The sequence below is a fragment of the Python bivittatus genome, unplaced genomic scaffold, assembly GCF_059951505.1.
Source record: "Python bivittatus isolate LINGU-HERP-01145 unplaced genomic scaffold, Pbiv_v1 ctg000610_np1212, whole genome shotgun sequence".
In the NCBI taxonomy this organism is placed as follows: Eukaryota; Metazoa; Chordata; class Lepidosauria; order Squamata; family Pythonidae; genus Python; species Python bivittatus.
The window spans coordinates 4,790,287-4,812,785 of record NW_028277088.1 but is presented as its reverse complement, the minus strand read 5'-3'; the positions used below and the strand labels follow the sequence as shown (position 1 = coordinate 4,812,785).

At 45.9% G+C, this 22,499-nt stretch overlaps 1 protein-coding gene across 1 annotated transcript in view; it reads right to left on the bottom strand.

Annotated features, from left to right (window-relative positions):
* OXSR1 (oxidative stress responsive kinase 1) overlaps nt 1-19,962 on the bottom strand; it is a 75,831-nt gene extending 55,869 nt beyond the window's left edge. Inside the window, exons 1-2 of the mRNA XM_088150896.1 lie at nt 19,737-19,962; nt 5,634-5,746 (exon numbers count right to left, since the gene is read on the bottom strand). Coding sequence (XP_088007022.1) covers nt 5,634-5,746; nt 19,737-19,809 — 186 coding nt within the window. The 5' untranslated portion in view covers nt 19,810-19,962. The remainder of the gene's footprint in view (nt 1-5,633; nt 5,747-19,736) is intronic.
* Nucleotides 19,963-22,499: the final 2,537 nt, after the last annotated feature.

Genomic DNA, 22,499 nt, shown 5'->3' with positions numbered 1-22,499 from the left:
AAAATCTGAAATTGATTCCACCCAGCCAAGTCCAAGTCTTTGCAATGGTACTCCAGATGGTACCAACTACAACCCCCATAAACACAAATGGCTGCAGCATTTGCTGGTGGGGACTGGAAAGTATGGGTCTGCATTCCAATCAATATAAAAATTACAGGGAAAGAACAAACCAATTTGATTGTTTCAAGCTGTGTATGTGAATTATCCTCCTTATTTGGGTTCTTCACATGGGAACCTGTTCCTTGGTGCCTTGCCAGCTTCCTCTCTGCACCTAATTTTAGTACAATTTTCTGTTTTCTTAAGAAAGTGACTTGGGAAAGTAGGAGGCATCCTTGGTGGAGAGCTGCAATTGAATTGGACGCTTGGCTGGTGTCTGGTCGATGGCTGTTTTGTGACAGCCACACGTCTTGCAGCCACTCAGCTGTAAGGGTGCCCATACCATGCTCCCCAAATTCCAAATTTGCCTGTAGATCCAAGGAGGTTCAGGATGCCGACTCTGCTGTGCAATGGGCAAAAAAATCACCCATGTCCAGCATACCCAGGAGAAGGGAACTGGCATTTTCACTAAACAATGCTATCTCAGCAGCTGCTAGCACCAGCCAACCTTTTCTGGGCTTGGAAAATAAGCAGGGTCAGATCTGGCTTGTGGTTGATGGGAGACCACTAGAAATCCCAGGGTTACAGGTTAGACTAAGGAGCTGAAAAGTATCATGGAAGAAGGCAATTTGAAACCATTTCCATCTTGTTTCCCAGCAAGCTACATGGATATATAGTCATCCTGAGTCAAACTCAGCTTGAGAGAGATTTTATCTTTTTTAACTGGACATGCAACTTTTCTCTGAATGGGGGGGGGGGAGATTAAATGATTTAAAAATGTTATAGAAGTAGACCATGCATCTGTCTCTGGACCCTGAAGCACAAGCATAAAAGAAAAAGATTTGTATTTCGGCTGAATATAAAATTGGCTCTCAAGAGGGTCCTTGGCAAGACAATTCTGAATACAGGTAGTCCTCGACTTATGACCATTCATTCAGCTATCCTTCAAAGTTATGACAGCACTGAACGAATGGTAGTTACAACCAGTCCTCGGAGTTCTGGCCATCCCAGCACCCTCGTGGTCATATGATCAAGATCTGGGTGCTTGGGAACAAAAATGCGTCCAGACTTCCCCCAGAAAGTCAATGGGGAAGCCAGCAGGGAAGGTCACAAGTCACTGGGGTAAGTCTCCCCCACCTGCACACCCTTCCCCAGCCCCTCTGTGCTGGCACCATGCTGGCCACTTGCACACCCCCACGGACTCTCCCCAAGCCGAGCCTCCCCTGACACTTGTGCACCCTCGCCGACCCTTGCTGCGCCTTGCTCGCACCCTCGCACACCCCATCGCACCCTCCCTCACCCACCTGCCAGCCTGGGACTTGCAACTTCCTGCCAGCTTCCCCACTGACTTTGGTTGTGGGAAGTGGGCAGGAAGTTGCCTCACCTAACGGCTGTGGGATTTGGTTAATGACAGCAACTGGGACTGCAGGGATTGCTGTTGCTAAGCAATGCAGTCACGCTTTACAACTGCATCCCTTAATGAAAATCCAGTCCCAACCGCTGTCGTAAGTCAAGGACTACCTGTGAAGAATATAATTTTCAGGGAAAGGAGAAAGGAGGAAAAAAACACTGAAGGTTGGAGGCTGCAGAAGAGGCTACTCTATCACCTGAAGCCAAACGGACACTTTTAATCTATTCGTTTCAAGCAAGAAAACATACAAGGCCCACTTGCTTGAATGTCCTCCAAATCTTCTCCGGGTGGTTGCTGTAATTTCAATGACGCTTAAGGTTTCTGGGCTCCAGATCCAAATTTTCCTTTGGATCCATCCTGGCTCTTCGCTTTTTAGAGTTTTAAGTGTTAGGATACTAACCGTTCTGTGCTTTTCTCAGAGATGCCAAGCGGATATAAATAAATGCCAGGGTGACCCGGCCAACCCTAGCACCAAAGATGTAGGAGCCTAAATCTCCTCTCTGCCTGAGCTCAGAGCTAGGAGAACAGGGGGAATATATTCATTGTGGTTTATGTAACCATGGTTGGCTAAATGAACCACACTGGATTGGGTTCGTGCAAGACGCCAAGCCAAAATCAAGCGATCCACAATGTGTGAAGGAAGAACCCAACTTCTTGTTCTGCATTTATAAAAATATCAGCCAACCCTGGAAAGGAGACCGCATCGCAGAACATGGCAACCTCAGAAGCTAGCTCCAGCAAGCAAACAAACCGACACATGAAAACAGGATTTTTAATACAGTAATCTTCAAAGAGAACACAAATCCATTAGGTTTAAAGATTACACAGGGAAGCAGAAATTGACAAGCTGCCAAATATTTGCTGCCCCGAGAACTGCTGGCTGAGGAACGGCAAGTACCTATGTACCAAAAAGAGTTTGCCAAGAGGGTAAAAAAAATCGAATTAGGCACTATTTTTGGAACCTGAACTTAACCAGACCTCAATCCTGTAGCCTACCACAGGGTTCCTCGACCTCAGCCACTTTAAGATGGGTGGACTTCAACTCCCAGAATTCCCCAGCCAGCCATGCTGGCTGGGGAATTCTGGGAGTTGAAGTCCACCCATCTTAAAGTGGCTGAGGTCGAGGAACCCTGGCCTACCACACCTTCTAGGCAATGTAAAACTGATTTTATGCAGCCTAAAACTGAATTGTGCAATCCTCCAAAGCTGGATGTTTTCATTCAGAGGTGCAAACAGACAGATGTGTTACATATATAATTTTTATTAAAGAAATTTTTAAAAGAATAAAAACAATACAAATTTTGAAGGAGAAAAGTAAGGAGAGGAAAGGCATTGTGAAGGAAAAAAAGTGGAAAGAAAGAGAAAAGAGGGAGGGGGAGGGGGAGGGGAAGAGAAGAGAAGAGAAGAGAAGAGAAGAGAAGAGAAGAGAAGAGAAGAGAAGAGAAGAGAAGAGAAGAGAAGAGAAGAGAAGAGAAGAGAAGAGGCTTCTGGTCTTCTTAACAGCAGTTACAAGTACATTTATATTTTCTCTTCTCTCTCTCTAAGGTTCCAATATAATTTCCTACTTTCCATAGTCTACCCTTTCTAATCATCAAACTCATAAACCACCGATTCGTTTTTTTCTTGTTTCAGCAAAAAGTCCAAAAGGGGTTTCTCGTCACCAAACCCACAGACCTGTTGAAGCCCAAAGCTACAATACATGAAGAGGAAACCCAGAGGTTGGCATACTCTGGTTGTCACGGGCTATCTTGGGAAAGAAAACCCCCACTGTAATATCAAGAGTATATATCAATATAAAAATCTCAATATTTTTGAAAAAGGCCTTTCAGATCAAAACCAGTGCCATGGAGAAAGCTGCACCCAAAATGAAACTTTTGCGCAAAGTTTGGCAGGAGCAGCACTTCCACAATTTTACAAACGCTCTTCTTAGGAGCAGGAATACAAGCCACGCACCCTCTTACCCAGACTATCTAGCTTCACTCCCAAGTCTTACTTGAGTTGACCCGGTGCCCGAATTTGGGCAGACGTGTCTGCAGGGATAACAGCCTCGGCTTCATTAAGTTGGAAAACGTCCTCCAGTTAATACCTGTGTGTTTCCACTCGCTCATCCCCAGCGCAGTCAAACCCCAGCCTTCCAAATTTAAATTTAAAACACCGCCACTGGGACCGAAGATGGCATTCATCTCGAGAGGACTGCGTGTGAATTAGAATCAGGGGACAGCAAGGGGTGAGGGTCAGGGGAGGCCACGCCGGTCCTGAAGGATGTTCTGAGCCTTGCGAAGGATTAAGGTTTTGAGGCTTTCCGGATGCCCGAGAAATATTTCCCCAGCACAATTCCTTCTAGGAGAAGGGAAAAGGGATTTCTGAATCAAGACGACTGCTTCTCTCTAACTTTTTTCCCTGCAAAGGCTGTGCATCCCCTGGAATTTTTGACACCAGACAGTGTAAAATTGAGGGATTTCTATTTAGGTCGTGCCGGTCCATCCCCTGCTTATTCTAGACGAGTGTTTCTCAACCAAGGCAACTTTAAGATGTGTGGACGTCTACTCCCCGAATTGCCCAGCCAGCATGGGTGGACTTCAACTCTCAGAATTCCGGGAATACTGGCTGGGGAATTCTGGGAGTTGACGTTCACACATCTTAAAGTTGCCAAGGGTGAGAAACACTGCAGTACACTGTCTCACACTCACACACTCCTTCCCAATGTCTTTGTGCTGCTGGAAGAATCTGGCCACTATCAGGAAGCAGAAGGTAGGACAAATAGCTTTTATATTCTTAAGATCTGCAGTTTTCTCCTACCTTGTTAACAATCCTCATTAACTGGCTGGGGGAAAAAGGGTTAAGGTTAGGGTCCACCAACCACTGAAAGGAGCAAAAAATTGATTCTCAGACAGTAATGCTAGGATGTGTTATTAGAACTCAGAAACATATTACATTTAACTTATTATATTTAAACCACTGTGGAAAGAGAGCCCAAGCTAGATTCTTAAAAGATGGACTGCCTAAGAAGAAAAGCAGCAATTCAACTGCAATTTGAGTCAATATTATTCCATTTGTTAGCCAAGAAACTAGTATTCCAAAGGAATGGATCAGCTGGAAATGAAGTCAGTTCATTAGGATATTTTACTCTAACCCGGTATTTTTCAACCTCGGCCACTTTAAAATGGATGGACTTCAACTCCCAGAATCCCCCAGCCAACACGCTGGCTGGGGAATTCTGGGAATTGAAGTCCATACAACCTAAGTTGCTGAGGTTGAGGAACACTGCTCTCACCCCTCAGCTTGCTGAATAGGATTACCAGCCTTAAATTGTCAAATCTTGAAATCCAATAAGTTGTGTGACTATTTTAGCAGAAAAGGAACAGAAGTGGGCAAGAGGGAGACAGTGATGCGCGATATTTACCGAGATCCTAACACTGGTGCCCTAACGTTGTCCTGGGGCTACCAAGAAAACAGGATCACAAGAAATGGGGATTCCTACATAATAACACAAACCACATTTATGCTGTCTCGAACTAGAACTGAACCGGATCACAACCCTCCTTGTGGCTTAAGCGAGCATAACTTCATTCACACCGAGATCTGAACTAAACCACAAAGCTTGTCGGCTTGGCTTCCTAATGGCAACAGGAAGCTGGAGAACTTATAATCTGAAGCAAAAAGGAGACGGATTTGACTTCTTCTTTTTCTCATCATGGTACGCCCTTCCCTTTTAACTTATCTGGAGCACGCCTTTCAAAAAAAGAACTTACACCTTTCACTGTCTGGTTTCTCATACAGGGCAACCGAAGACTTTATTTTATTCATTGACAACATTCATTCCTCCATTTAAAAATATTTATACGGTCACCCAACTCCACCGAGTTAACTCTGGGCAGCTTAGCACAAAACAAAGCAAAACAAAAAATTGAAGAAAACCTAACCAAAAAAATGCAAAATCACAAACCCACGAACCAGAATGAAACCATAAAGCAATCAAGGGGCCAAACCACAGTAACGCCATCATCCCGTCCAATGTTAATAAAGAGACTAACATTCCAAGAAGGCTTATTACCACCAACCCCAAATCATAGTGATTTACAGACCCTAAATTAATTGTGAAAGGGCATGGGTGGAATTTTTGTACCAGGAGTTCATCCATGCTGGTCTGGCATTTCTCGAGGTTGATCCGTTTAATTGCCACTTTTTCCTTCTTTGGGGTACAGTAGGCCGCCTGGACCACGGCTGTTGCTCCGCTCCCTGAAAGAGACCCGCAAATGCAAAATTAGGAAGGCAGATTTGCTCCAAAAAGAAGAGTTTGACAATCCTGGCAACTACATTACCCATCTGTTACTCTCTTTTTTTATATATAATAACTTTATTAAGTTTTGAGAAAAAACAATAAGAACTAACAAGGACGAATATTAAGAAAAAGAAGAAGAAAAGGAAAGTTGAGAAGAGAGAAAACAGTAAAGATTAAAAGTGGAAAAAGGAACAAAAAAAAGAATTGACTCTTGATCCTTCTCACAAAAGATAAAATGTACATCCAACTTTTACCCAAAAAACAACTTCCACTATTTCTATTAATCCATACTTTTTCTGATCATCAAATCCATGCAACAAAACTTTATTTTTTTTCCGTAACTTGCAAAAAGTCCCAAAAAGGTTTCCAGATGCTATTAAAATTGCACAACGTCTTATCACGGATCCATGCCGCCAATTTCGCCATCTCGGCTAACTCCATCAACTTCACCAACCGTCCTTCCACCGTAGGTAATATCTCGTCCTTCCATCTCTGTGCGTCTAAAAGTCTTGCTGCTGTTACCATATAGCAAAATAACCCATTCGTTTCTCAAATGCAGCCCTCCACCAAAACGCGCTTAGCAAAATCTCTAGCTTGGAAAGGAATAAATGCAGTTCGCGTGTCCTGCAAACGCTGCCCGTCCATGCAAATTTCAATTATTCCTTTCCAAGCTGAAGATTTTTTTTCCAGGATACTTTTTGAGCAAAATATCTTTTTACATAAAAAGACTCCATAAATGCCCCATCGGTCTTTTATACTCAGAGGTAGGACCTTAAGCATGAATTGCTTTGCTTACAGATTGCCTTTGGGGCAGCTAACCAAATCAATATAAAGTCAATAAAGTAAAAAAAACACACAGAAACAGCCAAAGGGGAAGCAGGGTCAGGAAAGGCAAAAACTTAGCTCAGAGAATATACTCAACAAAGCGGACCCGCACGATGCAATAGATCAAAGCAAAAACCACTCCTGGTTTGGAGAAAATCTCTCCAGGCTTAACAGAGTTTTTCCCAACCAGACAGTCAGACGGGCTGGCTTTGGGACTGATTTCAATGATGAGAAAGCAGAAGCATTTTATAAACAAATAAAGCCCAGCGGATCCACCCTCCAACGTATTTAGGACGTGCCAAGTTGGGAAAGAGAGCCAGTGTGGGGGAGTGGCTGAAGGTGCTGGATTAGAAGCCAGGAGGCCCTGAGTTCGAGTCCTCCCTTAGGCACAAAACCAGCTGGGGGACTTTGGGCCAGTCCCTCTCTCCCAGCCCTAGGAAAGAGGAGGGCAGGGGAAAACACTTCCAAAGATGGCACCAAGGAAACGACAGGGGCTTTACCGAGGCAGTCACCAAAAAAAAAACGTTGGGAAAGGCTGGCCAACAGAATAAAATCGGTTTCCAGTGACTTCTGTAAGCCAGGAAAAAGATGGATTGCACTTTGGGAGAAGGTATTCCAAAGTCAAGGGGCTATTGCTGAAAATGGGAGCCAAGTAACCAACCTGCCTACGTCTACCCTTCTTCCTTCCTTCTTTCATTCTGTTATCCTTCCCTTCTTTCCCTTCCCTTCCTCCTTCCTTCTCCCCTTTTTTTCCTCCCTCCCCTCCCTCCTTCCACTGATTTTTGCCCTGGCCAGCCCTTCCATTAAATTGCAAAGAAAGACAATTTAAAAAGGCAGGCCTCCCTTGTAAATACTTTGCTAAAAATACTTTGCAGTGTCACAGGCAACTGAACAGACCCTTTGGCACTGCCCCCCCCCCCCCACTACGTTTCTTCCAGGCCCGAGGAAGGCGGATTTCCAGGACGCTGAAGAAAAATGTTAATAAAGACATAGCTATAATTCCTGAAGGGGTTGGGTGGGAAAGAACAAAGGGAGAACAGGAGGAAACCAGGAGAGGTTGGTGCACATATTCAGAAGTTCTTGCAGAGGACAAAGCAGCGCCACAATAAACCACAGTTTAGCCATAATTTACTGACCCAAACATAGTTGCGTGGGATGAATTAATCTGATAGTCCACAACAGTAAAAGCAAATGAAGTTCCTGTCGCTTACTGTGATACGGGAACCCAGCCATAGAAAATATGAATGGCTTATGGCTTAGCATTGTGAGTTATTAAACAAATCAGCATTAAAACTTAGCATGCTGTGTGAACCTGTCTTCTTATCACCTGAAGCAAGCCGGTATAGAATTTGGCAATCCTCGGAACCCTTATTCCCCCTGTATTTGTATTTTTAAACGACGAACAGTGGAGATTTGGGCACTTAGCTCAAAGATATAAATTCTTACTTATACCGTTAAAACAATTTAATGTATTTAAGTATACTGTAAAGTAATGTTTTCCATGGTTGATTCCCAATCAAAGATACAATGGGTATTATCTGTACCATCTTGGTAATTACTTTGTCCACTTATAAATATTATATTGCTGTACCAATTCAGTTTTTTTTTCTTTTTGCTTGTTAGTTTGCTCATTTTTCTTTCAAAAATGATGAATAAAAAATAATAAATTTTAAAAACTCTCCCACAGTCCTCCCTATAGAGAAAACAATGAATCTCCAGATGTTAAAGACCGAGTTCGAGAGAGATAAGATGGAGGAGTATGTTTCTATACAATCTAGATTTAATAAGATGTGAAAGGACTAAGCTAGTTGTATATAGATCTTTCCCTTTTTTCTTTAAATGTTAATTCATTTTTATCACACACCCACACAATGATCACTGTTCCATTATTATCTTTATTAAATTTCACTAATATATATATATATTTTAAATAAACCCTTTTTTAACCATCTAAGTACGGAGGGCCAGAGGCTCAGAAACTTTCTTTCTAAAAACTTTTTAAAAACGTCCAAAAGTATTATCCTTGCTGTTTCTTATCCAACTTCTCCAACCAGTTTCCTCCCCAACGAACATCTTGCAGTTCTGCCTCTGTTCCCAAAGTCCCAGATATCCTTTATGAAACCTCAGTCTTGAAATAAGCTCAGTTTGCAAACACAGATCCTGGGGAAAACAACTGCTTTAAATAAAACTCGCGGGCATGACTAAAGGCAGGCTTCTAGGATGTGCAAGATAAGCTGGGGACCCCCCCCCATCCTACCTCTCCTAGACAAGGATCTCATTCCCAAAGGCTACTGCCCCCCCAAAAGAAACTTGGGCATCTCGCCAAGTTGAGCATCTTGGCTTGCAAGACGATTGCCAGGCTCAACTTATTTTGCCATTATTGCAAAACCAGCAATTCTATCTCCCCACTTTGCATTGGAGAGGCTCCTTCTGGACCCATGTTCATGGGCACCCAAGATATCCCCAGGATGCAGACACAACCAAAGCAGCACCCATACAAGAAGGCCACCCCCAACTCTCCTGAGTCACCCACCGCTGCCTTTGTGGAGGAGGCTGCAACAAATCCCCCCTTTGCTAGATTCAGCGCTCAGGTGACCTGTGTTCAAAATGTTCATGCAACAAATGGCTGGGTTGCCGTGCCCCCTCCCCAAGCACCAATATTCAGCTGTAAAAGGGACATCTGTTGGCCATCACCCAGCTCCAAATTCCTGAGTTTCTCAAAATTCCCCGGTGAAAATAAATGTGCTGAGAAATCTGCACAAGAATGGTCTGTTCACTATGAGTTCAAGTTTTGCTCAGCCGTGAAACCTTTAGGGCAGTGTTTCTCAACCTTGGCCACTTTAAGACGGGTGGACTTCAACTCCCAGAATTCCCCACCCAGCCTTGCTGGCTGGGGAATTCTGGGAGTTGAAGTCCACCCGTCTTAAAGTGGCCAAGGTTGAGAAACACTGCTTTAGGGTCTGATTGCTAAACTGGGAAGTAACAACCTAACGCATCCTGCTTTAACAAGAGCAGAACTAAGACATGTTTGCATTCTTTTTTTTTTTAATATACTTCTGCTAAACATATTAACAAAAGGAACATAGAAATGAATAGTCCAGGTAATTATTAACTTCAAAATTAATCACCATCATAAAATAGGAGAGGAGCTGGGAACGGTTATACTGTACTGTAAACAGAACCACTGAAATTCTGACCATATTCCTCAACCATATTCCTTGCTCGTTTATTGCCTTTACAAGAAAAAGAAAACTACACTAATTCAAAGGTTGACAACTGACTTCTCAAGGATCCCTCGCTGCGAATCAGAGGTAGACTTCTCCTTCCAAAAAATGTGTTTGCACGCTGGAGGAATGCCATTAACATAATCAGTAAGTTGCTCCTGCAGTGAAGAGGCAAATTTTGTTTGATGGGATGAATCATCCAGGATGACCCAATCAAAGGCTCCTCCCAGGAGATTAAACAAAATTGTTTAGACAGACATTTTTTGGAAGACTGTTGACAGATTTACTGCTACTAAGCTGCAGTTATGGTTATTTGATCTACCTTTTATTGCCTGAACTGTTTTACTGATATTATTTTTACGGCGATGGTGAGCTGGCCTGAAGGTCCTGAGATGTGATTCAAGCATATCTGGGCTGGCATCCAATCTCATTTTTATTGACATGAGAAACCTTGCATTTCAGGGCAAATGTTCAGTTCACGATAAAGTTACATTCCAAACTACTTGGGAGCGTTTCTCAATGAAATATAGAGAGTTCCATTTATTAGCCTGCCCAGTCCAAGAAGGGAGAGCGCAGCCCTATTTATGATTCAGCCTTATACAGCGACGCCTCATTGATGGGACTCGTTGTCACACAGCGTGGTGACCATCCCAGGGAACAGAACATGCCCACCTACATCACCTTGATCGGAGCAGCTTCAGAAGTTCTTCCTACTCTGTGTCCACATCAATCTGCAATTTTTATTTCAAAAAGGACACCCGCCTGCAAAATCAGCATTTCATTCCATTGTTAAGTGCACGTGAATGTTAACAAAAATAGCTATAAGAACATAAACCGCGCCCTGCTGGATTGACCCCCTGGCCCATCTAGTCCAGCCTTCTGTTCTCCCAGTGGCCCACCGACCGCCCAAGGAAGCCCAGGAGTGTCCCAGCAGGTGGACTTCAGAGGAAGAGGAAGATGAGGAGGAGGAGGAGGAAGAGTAACAACAATAACGTAAGCAGTGCCCTGCTGGATTGACCCCCTGGCCCATCTAGTCCAGCCTTCTGTTCTCCCAGTGGCCCACTGACCGCCCAAGGAAGCCCAGGAGTGTCCCAGCAGGTGGACTTCAGAGGAAGAGGAAGATGAGGAGGAGGAGGAGGAAGAGTAACAACAATAACGTAAGCAGTGCCCTGCTGGATTGACCCCCTGGCCCATCTAGTCCAGCCTTCTGTTCTCCCAGTGGCCCACCGACCGCCCAAGGAAGCCCAGGAGCGTTCCAGCAGATGGCCTTCAGAGGCAACCCACTGCCATCAAGGCTAAGAGCCACTGATCTTCCTGGCTTCCACGAATCGATCCAACCCTTTTTTGAAGCTGCCAAGCCGGTGGCTAGCACATTTTGTGGGAGCGGATTCCAAAGTTGAATTACTCATTAGGTAAAAAAACTTTTTGCTGTCTTGATTCTTACGGGATTCCATTTCTTTGGGTGACCTCTGGTTCCAATATTTTGGGAAAGGGAAAACAGCTTCTCCTCGCTCACTTCATCCACGCCATAATCTTTAAATGCCGTTCGGCCCCTTGATGTGCACGGCAAAATCCAGAGACGCATGGAAACTGAAGAATAAGCAAGCTCCCAGTTGCACACGAGGGCCAGAAAGCTTGGATCAGGCCACCAAGCTTCCCTACTGGAGGATGAGTGACCATGATTTTGGAGCACTAGCCACGTTTGTGTGGCATGTCATGCCATAAACCATAGTTTACTATCCCAGTGGATGTGTTCACACAGCATGGTAAGCCCAAAGAGACAGGACATGTTATAGCTTATAATAATTTGTGGCAACTTCCACCAATCTGCTGCCTTCTAGAGATGCTGGGACTACGATCCCCAGAATTCCCAGCCAGAATGGCCTTTGACCTTCCCAGCTGCATCGGTTCAGCCTCTGTGAAAGACAGGATCATCTGGATGAAAGTGGAGACTGCCAAGGGAATCACAGCAGCCTCACAGTACAGCCAAAGCTATTTTTTCCGCTGCTCGAAGGAATTGATTTTTTTGAACAGATCCATTATAGGAACAAAGTAAATAACCCACATTTACAAACCAATAAAAAAAGCTGAGGAGGAAGCAAAAACACCAGAACACATCCTCTCCAGCAGCCAACACCCAGATAAGCAGGGATTAACCCCAGACAAACAGTCAAGGAGAAAACCATACCCTAATCAAGGAACGACCAAGGAGAAAACCTCACCCCCACCAACATGGGCAGAGCAAGCTACTGTAGATAAACAGGGAGCAAACCCCCCACTCCCTAGCACGGATGATGTTATCTGCTCGGGTAACGAAACATCTCCAAGCAAACAACCAAGGTCAGAGAGCACCAAAGACTCCACCGCTCTGGATTGTTTGAGCTAGCAATTCCATTCGACAACTGTCAATATGATCGCAAGAAGAGGCTATTCATTCCGAAACCAGCGTGGGGGGAACAGCAGATCAGCCCTCCCGAAGAATGCAGGATTAAACCAAAGCCTGGTACCACATTCATGTCCCACTGCAACCATCCAGTTGCCTCCAGTTGCATCCAGAAAGCAGAATGCAGATTCCGTCACAATCTACTTTCGGGGCTCCCACCAGTTTCTTCTACAAGGGGGGGGGGTCTGGTTCAATCCTACTCCCAGCCAGGGACGCTCCCTAGATGACTTTGGACCCATCTCTGTCTCCCTCTCCCTCTCTCCCTCTCCCTCTCTCTCTCAGCCCAGCCTACCTCGCAGGGTTGTTGTGGGGAAAAATAGGAGCAAGCACTATGCACACCACCTTCCCTGCCCTAGGAAAGGCAGGATAGAAGTCCAAAGAAAGATAAAACGGTTACAAGAAGGAGCCACTGACAGCCCACTCCATGAAATTGTTAATTGGCTACAACCGTTCAATTTGGTAGCTGTCATGACACCTTACCAGCAAATTCCACAATTTATTTAAATGGTTGAATTCTTTTATTGTTAAGACAGTGAAATACGAAGGGGGGAAAAGTCTGTTCTAGGTGGCGATTGTAGAATAAAGCAAGGGGAAAGAACTACTAGGAATAAATAAAAACAACTGCTGACCACAACCTGGATATTTATACCCTACGTCAGTGTTTCTCAACCTTGGCAGCTTGAGGATGGGTGGACTTCAACTCCCAGAATTCCCTAGCCAGCCATGCTGGCTGAGGAATTCTGGGAGTTGAAGTCCACTCATCTTCAAGCTGCCAAGGTTGAGAAACACTGCTCCACATTAAAGATGGAAGATTGTTGTTAGTATCTATTGAAATCCTTTTTTCTATTATTCTAAACTGCTCTCATAACATTCTTCCTAGAAACCATAAATTCCACAGTTTGATTGGAGCCAACCCAATACCACTTTCTCTCCTGACCTTGTCCTTTTTTTAAAAAAAAATGCTTCCTTTTCCTCCTAAGGACTTTTTTCCAGCCATGCACCTCTCTCTTTAGCACTCTTTGCCAGCTCTGTGCCAGGGACTGAAGGCCTGAAAGAAAATGAGGGGTGCATGGAATCTGCACCCCATTTCAACCAGCAGCTGTCTCTGGAGGTGAAGGGCCCTGCCCATTTTAAGCCCACAGTCACTGTTTGTCCCTTTGGGCTCATCCTAGCTCACGACACAGATATATCTGCAGACTTTGGAAACAGAATTAATCAGATATCGTGCTGAGTAATAGATCCCCCCCCCCTTTTGCGCTCTAGATAAAGCAAGGACATTTCGCAAGGGGATTTCCTTTCCTTTCCTTTCCTTTCCTTTCCTTTTTTTTTTTAAATGTTCAGCAACACCAAATGCAACTCGTCAGCGCAGCGCTCGAGCCTTGACGGTTCCCTGCCTGAAGACTCACAGAGCAGGAAATCTTATGAAATGCAGAGAAACCTAGAGTTGAACAGGCCCCTTGAGGTCATCCAGTCCAACCTCCCCTCCCCAGAAGGCAGGAATTCAAACTCAAGCCTTGACAACAGATGGCTTTTGGACTTCAAAAAGAAGAAAGGGAGACCACCGCCTCCCTGGGTCACTTGATTCCACTGGTAAATTGCTCTTAGGATTATTTTTCTAAACATTCGGTTGGAATCTGCAACAAGAGAGGAGAGGTCTTGGCATTCATCCTCTATGACATCCGATTTGAAGAGGGCTATCCTGTCCCCCCTCCGTTGTCATCTTCTCAAGGCCAGACACACACGCCTCTCTTCTATTCTCCTTCTGCCTTTCTCTGAATCTGTTCCAATTTCTCTTAATCCTTCTCAAACGGTGGTATCCAGAAACAGATGGAGCCCGGGTTGATCACAGCAGATCCTTATTTTCTATGATTTGGACAATATACTTCTGTCAATGCCACCCTAATGCTGTTTTCTTTGTAGCAATATCATCTTGCTGAGTCCCTATTATGAAGCCAAATGCCCCCGTCCTATACCTCTGCACCTGATTTTTGTTCCTCGGTGAAAACCGTTGCACCATCACTGCTAAATTTCCTTCAGTTACTTTTAGTACATTTGTCCAAACTATCAAGATCATTTTTAATTTGCGTTGTTTTCTAGGGTTTTAGGTAACACCACATCTGTACTTCTGCAAAAGTGAAAAGCATTCCCTTCACCTCTTCATCCCAATCATTAATGAAAATATTAAAGAGCGAAAGACTGTGGACTGATCCTTGTGGCACCCTACTTGATACCTTCCCACTGTGATGAAGAACCATTATTCGAGTATGATTTTTGAGACAGCTATGCATCCACTTAACTGGCATGCCACCCATTCCACGTCATGAAGTATGCTGTCAAATGCTTTGCTGAAACCAAGATATATTACGCCCTACATCATTCCCACAATCTATTAAGAAAGTTGCTCAGTCAAAAAAAGAGACAAAATTACTGGAAAGATTTATTCTTGACAAACTTCAGATAATTAATGCACTGTTTTCAGGGTGCTTGCAGACTGAATTATTTGAGATCTTTTCTAAAACCTTCCCAAGCATCAAGGTCAAACCGACTGGTCTATCATCCACTAGACCTTTCTTTTCCCCTTTTGGAAGATGGGGACATTTGCTCCCCTCCAATCACCTTCCCCAATTTTCCAGGATGTCTCAAAGAAATCACATAAGAGTTCAATCAATCAATCAAGTTCTTAGATGTAATTCAGCTGGTCTTGGAAGTTTAAGCTCATTCAAAGTGAGGAAGTCTTCCATAACTATGTTTTTATGAATCCAGGTCCAATTTCACCTCTTCGTTATGTTCTTCTCAATTTCCTGGTAGAAAATATAGTCCTTTTGTTGTTGTTGTTGGAAAAGGCACTGACATAGAATATTAATACTGTAACCTTCACTGCCTATCTCTATATCCTGGTGCAAGATTGGAACCGGAGCCAAAAGAAAATTAATCAGTTTTCAATTGCACGTGTTTCTTGAAGGGGTGGGAAAGAGATCAGTTGGAAAAACAGAGGAACCATACTTTTGCCAAAAGTATAGAGTAGAAGGAAGTAAAAAATCTATAGGCGATGTTCTTGACTTTTAGCCTGTCTTCCTATGAATCGCATTTGTTCTTTGCAATGATTCTAGCCACATCCTGGCTATTCACCAAATTTCAACATGCAGATGAGAATCCTGATGCAACTGTTAAAACCAGCTGCTGAAGAAGGGAGGAGGGTGTCTGCAGGAAAAGGCTAATCTTTCCATTTCATTCACCATCACCATGAAAAGAAATATGAATATGAAACATATGAAAACAAGGAACGACAGCCTATCAGTGAGATTTGTTTTTCTATGAGATTGTCAGCAACAATCACCCCATTACCACCTCTTGAAAGAAATATAAGACCAGACTTTGGGGGAATGATGAGAGCGGTATTTCAAACCCTCCGGTGAATGCCAGGCTGGGGAAGTGTAAAATAGGTAGTGTTCACACGTTCAGGTTATATGCACAAATCCTTCCACACCAGCTCAGTGGCAACATCAGTTATAATTTTAAAGAAACCAAAAGGAGAAAAATAGAAAAATTAGGACCAGACCGTTCATATTGTATGAATGCAGATCTGAGTTTAGATGGGGAACAAAAGGAAGGAGAAAGGGTAACTACAATGCAAATAAATGCAATGTAGAGGGAATTTGTCTCCAAGAACCAAACTAGATATGCTACAGGAGCAAAGAACTCACTATTGTTTGAAGAAGTGGGAGAACATGACTTAGACTTGGGTTGAAGCATTACAGAATTGTTCTTTTTAATCTTCTTCAAACATGGTGCCCTCCAAGCATATGAACTTGAATTCCCAGAATTCCCTAGCCAAGAGGCTACTGCTGAGAGTTCTGGGAAATGCTTAATACATCTGGAGAAACCCAAAACTGTAAATGCCTGAATTAAGTCATTCCCTTCCCCCAACACTGTGGCCCTAATCCAGCTCTCCTTCCCCCAGAAGAGTCAAAAGCTGAAAAGGCAGGTCATGCGTGAAGCCAGGAGGTCCACCAACTGGTGGGCAAAAGAGGCTACTTCTGAAAGTTTGCCTGTGTGTCTTCCTCAATCAAAGAAATGGGTGACATCATGCAGCACAGTTCAATGGTGGGCAACCTGATTCCATTAATTTCCTCTCCCCAATGTCAACCAGCCCACAGACTGGCTCCTGATATAGTCCAACCTTCAAATCCAAGAAGAAGAAGACATCCTCCAACAGAAGACATTGGAGGTTTTCAGGCAACATCTATGCTGCCCAAACATTCAGAAGTTCTGATGAAATAGAAGGAGACTTTATAGCTCCATTCCATGGTTTTTATCCAAGCCTTAATCATACTTTAGAAGTTTATCCACAGAAAATGATGGGATGTTGTCAGTCTCGCTGGTTCCAATGGATCCCTCTAAAGACGGATCCACCACACCCCTGCATACAGGATGGAGAAATGCATGTGCTCACAAATTATGCTAGCCCAAGGCTTGTTGAATAAGCCACCATGTTGGGTTCATACAAGTTAATCCAAAAATTATACCTGTGGATTGCGTAGCTAGATAAAGCTTAGAGGCACAAGAATGAAAAGTTGATAAGCAGCATTCAAATGTTGAATTTTTCTTATGGCTTTTTCCTCTCGGATCCTCTAAAAAGTCACTATGTTTGTGTTCTCTGAAGGTGGGGAGCAAAGAACAGAGACTTTGAATTCACCCCAAACAAAATCCAACTCATCACTCAAGAAACAGACTAGATGCAGTACAGAAAGGGCAATGGGTCTGTGGCTGAAAGTAACAGAGTTTGACCCATAATCGATTCATCAACTTTGCTGGCAACACCAACTCTCACCAACAGTATGAATAAAAGGTTTTGCAAACAGCAAGCAATTTGGAGCAATAACTTGGGGGCCTTACCCAGACGAATGGCTTAATACATATATGTTTTAAACCATGATCTGCAGAACACGCCATCATGGCCTGATTCACACATCACACTAAGCCACAACAGGCAAGTTCACATACCACGCTAAGCTAAGGGTAACAGGCCGTGTAATGCAGGGTTCCTCAACCTTGGCAACTTTAAGACGGGTGGACTTCAACTCCCAGAATTCCCCAGCCAGGGGAATTCTGGGAGTTGAAGTCCACCCATCTTAAAGTCGCCAAAGTTGAGGAACCCTGGTGTAATGGCTTTAGCATGAGGTATGAAACTAGAAAATAAGAAACTGACAATTGAGATATAGCTTTTTAGATTTGATTGCACAAGCGAATACAGGGAAAAAGAGTTATGGCCATAGCAGTGGGAAAGCCCAAAATTCAACAGTTTACACAAAGCCATAAAGAGTTGGTTTGATTTCAGGTCAGTATGATGTACCACCGGGTCACCAAGGATTATAAATTAGGGTTTACAGCTAAGATGGGTGTGAATCTAAGGGATATGTGAATTGGATCAGAGCTTATTAATACACTAACCTTCAAACTGCAATGTTCCCCAGCATCGGTGGCAAATAATTCCTCCTAATCCAGCTGCATTCAGCCATGGCTCATTCAACTATTCAATAAATGAATAAACCAAAACGAGATGAGTTTGAATGCACTAAGTCAGGGCTACACGATGGGCCAGTGTGATGAGCAACCCAAATTCCTGAAGTGATTCTAGGAGCCTCAGTCTCCTTTTAGGAAGGATGAACAAGTGCAAACCATGTTCCTACAGTGTCTGAAGGGTTTGAAACAAAGGTCTTGGAGGTTGCCACATCTTACAAGTGATAAATGTGACCTTCCAGACCTTCCTGAGAATCAAAATATACCCAGAACAAACGTGCCCAGTGTCCATTCTAGCCGGGGGGGGGGGGAGGAGGATACATTATAAAATGCGAATTCTTTCTTATACGCAGTATTTCTAAAACTGCAGCTGGAGAAAGTCTGAGGACAATGAATCTCGACTGCAAAATAAATATATAAATAAATATATAGCAGAACCACACCCCCAGCCTCAAAGTCTTTAAACCACAACTATTCAAACTTCTTCATCCCTCAAGCATTAATTGGGGGGGCGGGGGGCGTGGAGAGAGAGAGACTGACTTCAAGCTGAGTTAGTCTAGAAATGCAAGGCTCTTTGTTGCAATGAATACTTAAGCTAACATAGATGGGCATGATTTTATAGGGACACCAGCACCCAGCAACATACATGCTCAAACCAGGTCTGTGAATGCTTAAAAAAAACAAGCTGGAGTTGGTATGCTTTTTAGGTTAAGACCAGACCATACACATATACTGACACACAAGCATATACCCTCCCCCACACTTCTCAGAAGCAGACTTGTGATTGTCACACAGCAGACACACAGCGAGACTTTCAAGGAAGGATGAGAACCCTACCGAAAAGCAGCATTTCCTAGGATAGATGACTATGGCTACCTCCCCACTTCAAGGCTAAGCCATCTCCTGCCCCTCCAAGTTTAGAAGAGAAGCCATGCCCTGCTGGGTGGGACCCCTGGCCCATCTAGTCCAGCGGTCTGTTCTCCCAGTGGCCCACCAACCGCCCAAGGGAGCCCACCAGTCTCCCAGCAGAGCAGGTGGCCTCCAGAGGAGAAGGAGAAGATAGACAAGGAGGAGAGCAACAGACCACAAGCAGTGCCCGGCTGGATGGGAGCCCTGGCCCATCTAGCCCAGTAGCCTGTTCTCCTGGTGGCCCACCAGCCGCCCAAGGAAGCCAGGAGTCTCCCAGCAGATGGCCTTCAGGGGAAGAAGAGGAGGAGGAAGAAACAACAACGACATAAGCAGTGCATTGCTGGTTGGGCCCCCTGGCCCCCTGGCCCCTCCAGTCCAACCGCCTCTTCTCCCAGGGGCCACCAACTGCCCAAGGGAGCCCACCAGCCTCCCAGCAGGTGCCCTTCAGCCCCCCCCCCCCGCCATCAAGGCGACCAGCCCATGCCCAGGATTCCCACCCTCCCTCTGCCAGGCGCAGTTCGCAGGTCCTCCCGAAGAGCCGGGCTGCCACGCATCCTCCTCCCGCGCTCACCAGCCCCGATCCGCGCCCCTGCCCGCCGGCGGGATGCAGAAGGCCGCCCCCCCAGCGAGGTCACCTTGGCCCCACCGAGCGCCGGCGGGCACCCGCAGAGCCCCCTCCGCGCCCCCAGGTCTGCCAAGGGGCGCACCCCACCCCACCCCACCCCGGACATGCAACCCCTGGCTGGGGAGGATGGGATGGGAGGGGTCCTCTCGTCCTCCTCCTACTTCTCCTCCTCCTCTCCCCCCACGTGGAGGACACGGGTGCCCGTGCCCCTCTTCTGCACCCTGGCACGGGCATCCGTGCCAGCGGAGGGAAGGGGAGAGGAGCGCCCCCGGGCCCCCAGCGGCCACAGCCTGCAGCGCAGAGCCGCCCCGCCGCTGCAGGAGCGGCGCCCTCCTTGGCACCGGCGGGCACGGGCCACGCACGCCCCCTCCGCCCAGCCACCCGGGCCTAGCCCGACTCACCGATCACCTCCTCCAGCTCGTAGTCATCCTTGTCGATGGACCAGGGCAGCGAGAGGGAGTCCTCCGCAGCCATGGCAGCCGCGGCTTCGAAGCAGGGACGGGAGAGAAGGAGCTGGGCCGGGCCGGGCCGGACCGGGCACCGCCGCCGCTGCTGCCGCCTCGCAGGGGCCAAACTTCGCCCGGTCTGGCTTCCCACCTGCCCTTGCCCAGGCACGCGGTGACGTCACGCGCACGGCACGCCGCCCGGGGGCGAGGCGGAGCTCCGCGGGCGCCATCTTGAGCGGGTCCTCGGTTCCGCGCCAGCCCCGCGCTCCGAAGCTGAGCAGGCCCCGCGCCTCGTCTCTCCTCGGGCTTTCCGTCTCTGAGGTGGAACCCGGTCCCTCCTTCCGAAGTTTCCCCGCTCGGGGTGGGGAGAGGAGCCCAAGCGAGGCCACGCACAAGATGGCGCGCGGCGCCTCCGCCGACGTCTGCGCCGGCGGCCCGAGGCCCCACCCCTTGGGGCAGAGATGGTGGCCGGGGATTGGGGAAAGGAAGGGGGTGGGAAAGGAGGAGGCTGTCTCGGTCACTGGGTGGGGAGCTGTCAATAACGCTTTAACCCCGCCTTCGCTCCATGGGCTGGGAATTAACGTGGAGAAACTGAAGTGGATTACAGTAATTCGGCTTCTTTTGCGCTGCTCCTTTGCCCAGTTTGTCCAGAATAGGAGTGAGTTTAGGAAAAGAATTCAAAGCATGTCTGCACGTCCTAAAAGATCTGGGAATTCACATACTGCTGTCCAGCTTTTCATCAATTTTGACCCAGGTGCCTCTGAGCATGCACAGAGTGCCTTTCTCCTACACAAAGGCAAAGTTGGTTTGGGAAAAAAAAGGCTGGAAGGGCAGGCAGCTACAGATGCATGTTTCTGAGAGGGAATCTGCTCTTTTCCTCTGAGCTGTCTCTGGGCAATTGAAGAATAGCCTTTCTGTTCTGCAGGAATTGGATTTAGAAAAGTCAATATGGGCTTAACGTCTTCCTGGATGTGTGGAATGACCCTCAAGGGAAATGCTATTGTCAATGTTTCGAAAGCACATCTTGCAGAAAGTAAGGAAAGAACAAAAATACCACAATGTACGTTTTAAATGTGAGTTTTTATAGCTTCTCGCAGTTGATGCGAATGACGCAAACGTTCTGGCGGGCAGGCGTTCAGCCGGCGTTTTCACTCATAAAAAGAATTAAAATATCCGCGCCAAGCATAGGAGGCCTCTCTATCTACCTGAACCCTGTGGAAAGAGATCGTTATATCATCGCACTAAACCATCATGTGGTTTAAGTTTGGTTTAGTTGTATACAGTGACCCAGTCACTTGCAGACCATGGTTTATGGCTATCATGATATGTGAACCCAGCCATTCTGGCATGTACAGCAAACCATGGTTAAGTACATTGTGGCTTATTTAGTGCAATATGTGACTCATCCCTTTCTATGTCCCTCCTTCAGAGAACTTCTTTTCTTCTACCCTTTTTTTAACGGTACAAAATTCACAGATACCCCCAAGCTGGTATTTCTATTTGGTATCAGGATGGTGAGATTTTAGCAACCCTGACATGAGCACAAGAAAACTTGGATTGGGAAAAGCATGAAAAATATGAAAAAATGTCCTGCTTCTCCCATCAAAAGAAAATTCAAACCCACCAAGAGGCTTATCATGACATTCAGCCCAAAAACAGGTGCAGAGTAATAACAACACCACCATCAAACATCTGCCTATCCCAGGTTCTTGGGAAGGACTCGACAGATGGATAAAAATGCCAAATCCAGTCTAAACATCTGGCTGACTGCGCGACCAGCCATAATTAGAAAATCTGCGCATTGACAAAGTTTCCATCTGTCGATTGCAAAAGGCCACACAGCTTGGATCCACACGTATACTACGCCAATACATTACAACATCCTGGGTTCTTGGGAAGGACTCGATACAAATTAAGGACAACACCAGCTAAAGAACTGGCAGCTGTGATTTCATGTTCTGTATGTGATGATGATGATGATGATGATGATGATGATGATGATGCCCTATGTCACACCTTGGGGATGAATTCTGAAACAGGGGCACCTCTGGTGAGAGGGTAAAAAAAGTGAAGATGGGGGCCGTGAGTCCAAAATTGAAGCCCCACCCCCCTTATACATGTATTGCATGCTCAAGGCACATTTAAAAAGTGTGGGGCTTCTATTATGCGGTTGCATTCGCCATACTGAATGTTTGAACCTCTGGTGGAGGCGATTGCTTGGTTAGAGAAGAGCCAGTCTGGAGAACTGGTTAAAGGCACTGGGCTAGAAACTGGGAGACTCTGGACCAGTTCTTCTCTCAGCCCAAGAACCAGTGCGGAGTCGTGAGGAAGAGGCTGGACTAGGAGCAGGAGGACCCTGAGTTCTAGTCCTGCCTTAGGCATGGAAGCCAGCTAGGGGACTTGGACCCGTCCCTCCCCCTTAGCCCAAGAGCCAGAGCTGGACAAGATCTGGGTTCTAAGCAGATCTGGGTTCTCGGCCCCCTCCATCATGGAAGTTCCCCAGGGAATTTGGGGGCTGTTCCTCCCTCTCAGCCCAAGAGCCAGTGTAGTGTAGTGGTTGAAGGTGATGGATCAGAGGAGACCCTGAGTTCGAATCCCGCCTTAGGCGCAAAACCAGCCGGGGCAGTTTGGGCCAGCCCCTCTCTCTCAGCTGTAGGAAGAAGGCCGCAATGGCAAACTGCTTCCGAAAATCTTGCCCCAAAAACCTTCAGGGACTTA